Source organism: Puntigrus tetrazona, unplaced genomic scaffold (genome assembly GCF_018831695.1).
Source record: "Puntigrus tetrazona isolate hp1 unplaced genomic scaffold, ASM1883169v1 S000000746, whole genome shotgun sequence".
Taxonomy (NCBI): Eukaryota; Metazoa; Chordata; class Actinopteri; order Cypriniformes; family Cyprinidae; genus Puntigrus; species Puntigrus tetrazona.
In genome coordinates, this window is record NW_025048355.1 from 1,928,646 (window position 1) to 1,939,518 (window position 10,873).

At 37.8% G+C, this 10,873-nt stretch overlaps 1 protein-coding gene across 1 annotated transcript; it reads right to left on the bottom strand.

Moving 5' to 3' along the window:
- Positions 1–311: 311 nt before the first annotated feature.
- Positions 312–6,278, bottom strand: LOC122335138 (SLAM family member 9-like). Its single transcript, XM_043232905.1, has 7 exons — positions 6,191–6,278; positions 3,037–3,342; positions 2,501–2,761; positions 2,203–2,325; positions 1,435–1,478; positions 807–944; positions 312–621 (listed from the first exon to the last, which is right to left on the bottom strand). Exons 1-7 carry the CDS (start codon positions 6,237–6,239, stop codon positions 460–462), a joined length of 1,083 nt encoding a protein of 360 aa, XP_043088840.1. The 5' UTR covers positions 6,240–6,278; the 3' UTR covers positions 312–459.
- Between the last annotated feature and the right edge of the window lie 4,595 nt (positions 6,279–10,873).

Here is a 10,873-nt window from a genome sequence, read left to right on the forward strand (position 1 = left end):
GCGAATGAGCAATGAACACCTCTGTGAAAGCTTAAAAAAAACCTAAAGACTGACAAATACTTTTCAGGAAGTGTTTTTTAGGTGTTGCTTGCAAAATCAGTGAGTAATTTCCAACACAATTCTACAGAAACTCTAAACCAGGGGTGTCAAACTCAGTTCCTGGCGGGCCGGAGCCCTGCAGAGTTTAGATTCAACCCTAATCAAACACACCTGATCCAGCTAATCAAGCACTTCACACATACATAGTATATGTGTTTTAGCAGGGTTGAATGTAAACTCTGCAGGGCTCCGGCCCTCCAGGAATTGAGTTTGACACCCTGCTCTAAACTCTACTCTGTACGTTGCACATGATAAATATGGTCCTTATTTACACTGAGATTAACACTGTCTTCCCGAAGACATAAAGTCCTTTATCGCTTTAAATTCCTGTAAAAGTTTAGCTTTGTTCAAAGTCCAATTTTATTCTGATTGTGGATGTGATTCATATCCAGCAGGCAGTTTTTTGACTGCAGAATAAATGGTGAGATCAGTTTGAGTTTGGGGAGGGGTTGAATGCTTTTGAATGGTAGAGTAGACAGTGATAGATGAATGTGGTCCCTTCTCATCTGGGAGTGATGCACTCTGAAAAATTCATTTCATTTAAAACTATTTCCAACAAATAATTCAAACTACAGGCTGCAAACTGGTTTATCATATGAATGTCATTCACTTTTATTCCAAATTAAGATATTTAATCCATATTAACAGTCATTTAATTTTCAATAAATTGTTGCTAAGTGAGATTGGAGTCATTATTTAATCTTCACCTGATTCATAGGGTCATCGTTGGCTGTGATGTGGTTGGTATCGTCAGTCTGTCCAGCATCTCTCACAGTATCATACACTGTAGAAGGTTTCTCTGATTTCTCCAACATCTCCAGTGGATTTTGTGGCTTGACGTTCTCCTGCAAACACAGTCCAGTCTAAAAGTCTGTTTTAGACTCATTTGTGACTAAGTCATGAGGCATTGAACACATAAAACATTTTAACCAATGCAGTGCGTTTCGACCCCTCACCCCTTTTTTCATAATAAATAATTCAACTTAGGAAATACTAAATAAAAAGAAGTGATCACTTGTGCCCGTGCAATAGTAAATTACCAATACAAATTAATAAATTAATGCAGACACAATAAATTAAGTGTCTTAAATCAAAATGTACACCGTTGTACTTTATTTACCCCTAATGGGTGTATATAAGTACCATTAAGGTATATATTAGTATCTATAAGTAAATATTAGTATCTTTTGAAAGGGTACCTCAAGTGACAGCTTTGTGTAGGATTTTACAACCAAGATAAAGAATATAAAACATTGCATACTTGTTTTAAAAGATAACAGATGGTGAAATGACAATTACAGTCTGGTTAATGAAGAATAGTGGTATATCACTTACGTCAAAAGGGTGTGCATAAACTGTTTGTTCAGGCCCCTGGGCGCCTACAGTGTTTAAAACAGAACATCAGTTTTCAAGACTATTTACAGTATATAGACAGAACAAATATAAAATACAAATATTTTGCTCTACAGAGCTTGTAGAGGTTTGTCAGTCCTTGGCTTTCATAATATGGTTAATGCTCTGCTAATGGAAGCAACCAAGTGCGCCATAAGGGTTTAAAAACAGAATTGTGCAAAAATTAAAGTGAATAGAAAGTTGGCAGGCCATGTGGTTAGTATTCACCTCAAATAGCAATTCTGTAACTACTGTGCATGTACTTAATATATCATGTTAATTGGGGGTTTACATAGAGTATTTGTATTTCTACGCAAGGCCACACTACAGGACTATTTGACATTAAATTGCAACATCAAAAATCTAAATACAATGGTGAAAAACCTAAAACAAACAGCCCTATTTACAAAAATAACCTAAAAATCTTTAAATTTAAAAAAAAAAAAATCTTTAAATTTACATTTAAAGAACTTAAAAAGGAAACTAGCTCAGCTATCTATAAAATAACCAACTAGGGAAAGGAAGGTCTTAACACTCATGTGCTCTGAATAACCTATGGAAGTCAAACCTCTGGTAAAAGGTGTTTTTCTGTGGGGTTTTCTCATTTTTTCAATAGGTCTGTTCAGTAGCTAACAATATGAATGTGCTAATGGTGTTATTGAAATTCTTTATGATGTGTCTTAAGATAACTGGATGATTAATGCTCTGTACCTTTCTTTCTTTTGTAAATATAATTAAAAAAAATAAAGCTGATCACTGCCACCAATGCCAGTATGGGTAGACAAACAGAAGCAATGCTCCAGTGTGTAAATGCTGATGCTTCTTCATATTTTCCTGGTTATAGACATTAAAAAGAAGAACATACATCTTAAAGTTTTCAGAGACTGAGTATTATATTAACGGAAATTTCAGTCCAGTGTTTGGCACACCATACAATATTTAAGATGAAGTCATTGTTTTTATATTTCTTCATCTTTGAGTCGGTTTACAGTGTGGATACAGAACGTACCTTGCTCAGCAGCGCAGAGTTCATAAACCTTCTTTACTACAGTCTTGGAGCTCACGGGGTTGCTATAGTTACACGTGATGGAGTCCTCGCTGCAGCTCAGTTTTAGGGTGTGATTATCAGCTGATGTCACTTCCTCTGGGGAACAGCTGCTACCATTAAAGACGGAGCTGAAAAAACTGTTACTTCCGTTACATGTAAAGCTACAGGGCTGAGGACTGGACCAGCTTGAGTTTACGGTCAGGACCGGATCTTCAACTTCATCTGAAACACAGAGTCAATGTCACAAAGAAAACTTAGGTAAACCAAGACCAAACATGATTTAATCATACTATTTTGTTCAGACGTCCTCAAATGGACAGAATTATTATTGTTAACATATGTCAAATATGTGCAGCAGGTTTTGATATTAAAGAAAAAATAACATTAAATATAAATAATTTAAAAAGCTTGATTTTATATTGTTTTCAAATAAACTATATATAATATATTTAGTCTTATATTTACATCATAGACTAAGCAGTACACGTCACTCTCACCTAAAACAGTCACTCTGTATATAACAAGAATATTTTCTGATTGTCCACTGGTTCTTGCTTTGTAGAGTCCACTGTCCTTCTTCTGCATGTTCTTCAGTGTCAGAGAAAAGCTTGTTTCATTGAAAACCACTCTGTCCTTGTAGATATCATTAGGTCTTACACTTTTAGTTTCTTTTAAATATGTAATTATATTCTGTGATTTTTCATTACTCCAGAATAAAATTAAAAACTCTGCTTCTTGTGTCTGTACATCCAGCTGAACAAAAGCTCCCGTCTTCACAAACACAGAGATCTCAGCACAGAGCCCTGAGGAGAGACAACATTTGTAGGAAAAAATAGTAGCTGTTTTCATAGACAGTCATCATACAGTCACCAGAAACTAAAGGATTGAACTAAATTTATTTATTTTAAATCAGTTAATGATCTTTGTGGCATACAGCACCTACAGATATAAGTTGATTCTTTCAGTAAAAACTCAAAGTTTGGAAAGATACTCTGTTTGTACAAATCAAAGCGAAAATGACCATTAATGACCACATTTTTATTTTGAGATGGAACACTTTAAGGCTAAAATCAAGTCTGATTTCCAACTAATGGTAACATTAACCCTTTCACACGTGAGTTAAAATACTACAAACTAAAGGAGAAGTTTTTTTAAACAAACCATTATTTTAGAATGTATTGCCTTCAACTCGTTTCTATTGAAAATATCTCAGCAGCCGTTTATGAGCCCTGTTTATTTGGATATGAAATATTTAAGCTAACTACTTCAGTCTCCATGCTAACAGCGTCCCGAACACAAATCATTTTTATGTCCACTTATTTTTATTTCTATTTTCATTGTATGGCTATGTGGGGTTTCAGTATTGGAGTTAACAATTAGAATTTTTATTTTTTGGTAGTATTTTATCACATTGTGAATGCATATTAGAACTTTTTGTTGTTTTCTGAGGGAGAGCTTGGAGCATTTGGACCCGGAAACAATGACAAATAGAGTGGAACTATAAAAACCTGAAAGTGAGGTAGCATTTTAACTCTTCTGGTACCTTTATTTCAGAGTCAGTGGGGTTTTTTTATACGATTTTGGTTCAAACTCCAAAATAAGGTTTACACAAGCTCAAGATACATTTAATTTACAACAAATATCACACTACTCATAATTTTTTTAAAAACTGTTATGTTTCTTTAAAAAGATGGTTGCTAACAAGTTGCTAAATGAGACTGCAGGAGCTGTCGGAGACATTCAAAGTCATCACGAAGAACAGTTTAGGAACTTACAGTGTTTCGTTTAATGAACCTTACAATAGTAGTTAATTGTAGAATAATCAATTAATAGTTTCTCACATTTGATATTTGTAAGATTTAACGTTACACAGGCAGTGCAGGACCAGCAGATTAGCTTATGCTTATGTCTATCTCTTCAGTTTTTAAACTATTTTCTAACTATGAGTTTTTTGACTGTTAAAGAAAAAATTATGTTTTAATATGGATTGGGGGAAGTCTTTTTTCGGCGTTTAGACATTTATCATTCAATCCCAGCATGCATTGCAGTATGAAGCAAGTATGAACATTGCAGTATGTTTTGTTGATTGTCGCCATTGTTGAGATTCATCTTCTGCTTCTTGATGTCTACGTGTCTAAATAGTACTGGAGTTGAAATATTTATATATGTTACGTATATTTAAAATTCACCGACTGTGATTATTAGAGAAGCAATTCCTTGCATGCTGTAGTTTCATAGGGTTATTTTGAGACTTTGTTTGTGGCTTGAAAGAATGACTTGGTTCCTCTTCTGGTGAAATCATATGTTCATGACTAGAACATTTACTCTTTGTCACCTGGGTCTAATGGGAAGTTTGGGCAACAAAGGGGTAATAACCTATAAAAGTACAAATTATTAGTTTAACTTCATCAGTGACAACAAACAAATGAATCAAAATCTTAAATCTGTTCTTAAACAAGCTTTTCAAAAGAATTTAGTTTAACTTATAAGTTATGAGCTATTTAACTATAAGCTACATAGGAGTTGCTTTGCTTCTCTCTAAACTGGTAGAGCTGGGGTACTAGGACTCATACTCAGTCTGGTCTTGAGTACAGTTTTTATGAAAACACTGGCACTTGTCACAGACTCAGATGCAGTTTTCCTCAGGCACACAGAGGGATGTACAGTATGGATGTACAGCATGTACTTTATAAGTAAGTGTAATTAAAGTACCTAAAAAGTAACAGTAATCGCTTCCTTATTTTTCAGTGAATAAGTAATTTAATTACAGTAATGCTTTGCACCCCTCTGCAGCTTTTGTTCACACATTTAACCCAGATTTAATCGTTTATACATCTCTTGATGACGTTTTTGCATTAATTTTACGGTTTGAGCCGTTACCAAAGACATTGCCCTACTCTGCTCATATGGTAGGTTATTCATTTCAAACTAATTGTTTCAACTCTTGAAAAGTTTTAGATTTGATTATTCAATCCGGCACAGATGTAGCTTCGCACACTGCTAGCATCTAGGATTCCGATCAGCCTTTGTTCATGGCAGAAGACTCTCGATTGTGATATTTTAAGTTTGCAAATTGCTAAAAACATTTTTAGTCTTTGCATACACATGAGCATCCCTGAAACACATCCCTGAACGCCTGAAACAGTGTCCCCCGTAAAACAAACACTACTTTAACCCCTGATTAAATGCCTGTTGAATGATTTCCTGTTGAACCTTTTTAAAAACCTAAAAATCTTATTTTATTTATCTTATCTTATTTAATTTATTTTGCTTGTAATTAATAATTAGACCGTTTGCTTATACCTTCAATAAGCTTATACTTATCCCTTTTTGTGAAAAACAAAGTGAAATCCTCAGCGTTTAGAGTCAAGAGCCCAACTAAATCAAACCCTGACAAATGATCTCGAACCCAACGCTATAAACCGGTGTAATAAATCTTGTTTGTTGCCTGTGTTGTTTCTGTTGTCAAATCGTGTGTGATTTTAATTTAAAGTCAAGTTTTAATAATATTTAAATAAAATAAATTAGTCACCATGTCATCATAAACATGATGAATTTAAAGTTAATTTAAGAGATAATCTAATAACTTTCAGTTCATTAATTCTCATCAGAAGAATATTTATCATAATAAATAAATTGGATTATCTCTACCTGTGTTGTTCATAAGAAGAATAAAAGACACAAACAGCCTTAATGCCATCGTCACGAACAAAACTGTCCTCAACCGTTTTCTGTCACAGTTAAGGGAGTTAAATATATATGAAGTGTGCCTGGAAACCACATACAAACCTCTGCGTCATTTCCTCTAGGTTTCTGTGTTTTTTTAAGTCAAAAGAGGACTGTAACATAAAATATATTACTTCTTTGGGAGTATGCAAAAAGAAATTCCCACGAGTCCAGAGCAACACAGCAAAATCAAACTAAACTAATTTATTGCAATAATTTACTTGAAAATGTTGTTTTCATGATGATTTCTCTCTTCACATCTTCGCTATGTTCCCCTTCACCTCGTCTCACACTTACTCACTTCCTGTTAGTACACAATCAATTCTCAAACACACTCTACTGGTTAACATCAAATTCAAATTGTATTTGTCACATACACATACATACATGGTACGACATGCAGTGAAATGTTTTTTTACAACCGTCCAGCATCAAAATAGAAAACAGAATTTAAATATATATAAATATAAAATATAAAAAATATGTATAAAAATATGTATAAAAAGTGTGCAAAGTTTAAAAATAAAGTGTAGAATATAAAATATAAAGTGTAAAATGTAAAAGTGGCTGTGCGAATGTCCAGTGCAAAGTGGCTAGTGCAATTGTCCAAATGTAAGTGGCGAGTATCTGGGGAAGAGGGGTGAACATGGGAATCCCGGTGATTAGGTGCTGGGTGTTCTCTGGTTCAGACTCCGAATGGCCTGCGGGAAGAAGCTCCTCCTCATTCTCTCTGTGTTTGCCTTCAGGGAACGAAAGCGCTTTCCTGAACGCAGCAGAGAAAAGAGTCCATTGTTGGGATGGCTGAGGTCTTCCACGATCTTCCTGGCTCTGGTACAGCACCGCTTGTTGTAGATGTGCTGCAGCACAGGGAGCTCAGCTGACCGCACCACCTTCTGAAGAGCTCGCCTGTCCTGCATGGTGCTGTTTCCAAACCAGGAGGTGATGTTTCCCGTCAGGACACTCTCGATGGTGCAGGTGTAAAAGTTCCTGAGCACCTGAGATGGGAGTCTGAAGTCCCTTAAGCGCCTCAGATGGTATAGACGCTGCCGGGCCTTCTTCACCAGGGTGTTGATGTGACAGGACCAAGACAGGTCCTGCGTGATGTGAACACCCAGGTACCGGAAACTGTCCACTCTCTCCACTGGGGTCCCGTCGATCTTGATGGGATGGTAAGAGCGCACCTGCTTCGTGCTGAAGTCCACTATTAACTCCTTTGTTTTGCTGACGTTCAGGAGCAGATTGTTCTCCTGACACCATCTCTCCAGGTTGTTGATCTCCTGAAGGTAGGCGATCTCATTGTTGTTGGAGATCAGGCCCACCACGACAGTGTCGTCAGCAAATTTAATGATGGTGGTGGAGTTTGTAGTGGCCACACAGTCATGTGTGTACAGCGAGTACAGCAGGGGGCTCAGAACACAACCCTGAGGGGCTCCAGTGCTGAGAGTGAGGGAGGATGAGGTGTGTTTTCCCATCCGTACGGCTTGTGGTCTGTCGGTCAGGAAGTTGGTGATCCAGTGACGCAGGGATGGGCTGAGTCCCAGGACCTCCAACTTCGAGGTGAGCGTGGAGGGAACTATGGTGTTGAACACTGAACTATAGTCCACGAACAGCATTTTCACATAGTTCCCTTTCCTAAAATCCAGGTGGCTTGTGGTTGTGTGGAGGAGGTGTGTGATGGCATCCTCCGTAGACCGGTTTTGGCGGTAAGCAAACTGAAGTGGGTCCAGTGTGTCCGGTAGTCTCTCGAAGCACTTCATCACTACAGACGTCAGAGCTACAGGGCGGTAATCATTTAGGCAAGATGGTTGAGGTTTCTTCGGCACAGGAACAATGATGGACTCTTTGAAACATGAGGGGACTATAGACTGTTTCAGGGAGAGATTAAATATCTCAGTGAACACCGGTGCTAGCTGGTCAGCACAGGCTCTCAGAACCCGACCTGTGATGCCGTCAGGTCCTGCTGCCTTCTTGGTGTTCACTCTCCTGAATGCCCTCCTTATGTCGTGCTCCGAAATTGGTGAACGCGATTTCCTCTCCGGCTCTCTCGGCATGCGTGCTGTTCATCATGCCGCTAGCGGCGCTAGCGTGATTAGCGTGATTAGCTGCAGCCTCGAAACGAGCATAAAAGGTGTTTAGCTCGTCTGCCAGAGAAGCATCCGCGCTCTCCACTCTGGAGGTTGGCGTTTTATAGTCTGTGATGTTTCTCAGTCCCTGCCAAAGGATCCTAGAGTCACTGTGTTGAAACTGTGACTCAAGTTTCCTCCCGTAGCGCCATCCCCAAATGCACACAATGTTCAGAGCAAAACAAGTCTTTTTAAAGTCATTTCAGTTAAAAAATGTTACTAGTATTTTATTTGTGAACATTTCTATACTTATAGTGTACACGTAGGTTTAAGGTATTAATATGATGGGGAACACAACCTGTAAAATTACAAAAAAATTATGTTGTAAGTATTTTTAAATTAAGGGGTGACCTATTCTAATATGTGGTGCGTATGGCCTAAACATTAATCTTATATTTGGGAGAGATTTATAAAGATTTATAATTTTATACTGGTTATTTATCAATTAAATTCAATTAAAACAAGTGCAATTTTTGTATGTAATTACTGAGCAAATACACAACAGTTCTGTATTTAAGTCAACTTGTGCCTCCTTTACTCCATGTAGTTACAGGATACATCACTACAACAAATTGCTCTGAAAGCATTGTTCATACAATATACAGTATATAAAATGTTGGATTGTTTTTAAATTAAAATCACGCATGATATGACAACAGAAACAACACAGGCAACAAATAAAAGATTTTACACCGGTTTAGAAACAAGCAAAGCAAATCTTATAGAACGTATAACTTAATGTAGTTAAAACTAATTCTTTTAAAATGCTTATTTAAGAACAAATTTAATATGTTGTAGAATTGTTTGTGCTTTTCACCCACTGATGAAGTTACTATCTGAAACCAACAGTCTCAACCAACCTCAGTGTTTAAAAGTAGGCTTAAACAGTGTATGACTTTTTTCAAAATCCTTTGCAAAAATAAGATTTTTGCAATTTTTGATTTTAAAACCCTATTTTGACAGTCAATAATCCCTTGAGCTTGTGGTCTGTACACTGACCCCGATTTCTGATTTAATTCCAAATTCAGCAGCGCCGGCTTAAGAACATTGGCCCAAAATCCTGGACCGTTATGTGTTTGAACTATTTTAGAAAGTCCAAACCTAGGAAAAATTTCCCTTGCAAGAGTCTGAGCCACCGCCTCAGTATTCTGTTTCCCCACTGGGAAGGTTTCAACCCACCTTGAAAACCTGTCCACTATCACAAGCATGTACCTTTTTCCTTTCACTGGTGTGATCATATCAACAAAATCCATTACCAAAAGCACAAACGGCCCTTTCATGCTGTACAAAAGGAAACATAAACAGATCCTTTCTCTTTTCAATCAATGGAATGGAGAAAAATGCTAAAATCAAATCACTTGTGCTGAACCACTTTTTCTATGTTTCTGTGTTATTTAAAATAACATACAGATTCAGCACTACTGCCTCAATTGGTTTGAGGGTCTCATTAACTGCTCTCAAGTCATGTACTCGTCTCCGCTTGCCATTAGGTTTTCCTACAGGCAAAAGGGCATGTTGCAAGTAGATTTGCTCACTCCAGCCTTTAGCATTCCCTCAATTACTGGTCAGAGGTTCCCTCTGGTACCTCGAAAAATTTCAATTTGGCTTATATAATCCTGACTACTACTCTGCTTCACCAACCACTATCACCTCAGCCATCACCTGCACTGATTCTATCTTAAATCTGCACTCATATTCTGGGTCAGGTCCCTCTGGACGATATTTTATTATGCAGTGCTCCCTAAACCTTCAACATTACCTTGGAATTTCGGGAAAGGTCCCCTTTCTCCCTGAATTAAATTCACCTTGCCTCTCTCTTTATTTCCTCTCTGCCTACCTCTAAAGTTCCGATGGTTCTGTCCTCCCTCTCTCCTAGTGGTGGGATATGGTATGTTAACTTGAATTATTTAAGGGACAGGTCCAGGTTGGGATGTTAGGCTACCTATTACCTGATTTGGTTCCCCAAAATTGCTTGCTGCCTGGTTGCTCTCTTGTGGTACAGCCTGATTCATGAATTCATGAACCCTGCTTTTTCTTCTCCTCCAGAGTCACCTGCATTGGCCTTTTCTGGACCTTATCTGCCTGTTTCTTTAGAGCATTCCCGCTCTGTTTGTGTCTTTTAGAGTGTCTTTTTAGAGCTTTCTGACTCAGTCCGGTAGTGTCGAGTACCTTTGTTTTAACTGGAGCTGACAGTGCATTTAGGAGCCCATTTCTGAACAGTTGAGTTTCTATGCATCATGGACTTGTGGTGGGGTCTTCACCCCCCTGTTGCCTCCATATATCGGCATGCTGCCGTATCCAGCCTATACAGTCCTGTTCCCCTAGTGGCGCAGGAGTCAGTTTTTCCTCATCAAATTTCATTGTGTATAAGGCCCTTAAAGAGTTCCAGACTACTCCTCGATTTTGATCGAAGCTTTGCCCATAAAAGTCAGGCATTCCCACAGCTTGGCTCAATCCTGCATCAAACCATACCTCCTCAGCCTCT

Coding starts and splice junctions, on each gene's coding strand:
- LOC122335138 (XM_043232905.1), bottom strand. CDS start 6,239: ATGGCATTAAGGCTGTTTGTGTCTTTTATTCTTCTTATGAACAACACA. Junction 1,479..2,202: donor TATTTACAAAAGAAAGAAAG/GTACAGAGCATT, acceptor TAAACACTGTAG/GCGCCCAGGGGCCTGAACAA. Junction 622..806: donor ACGATGACCCTATGAATCAG/GTGAAGATTAAA, acceptor TGAATTTTTCAG/AGTGCATCACTCCCAGATGA.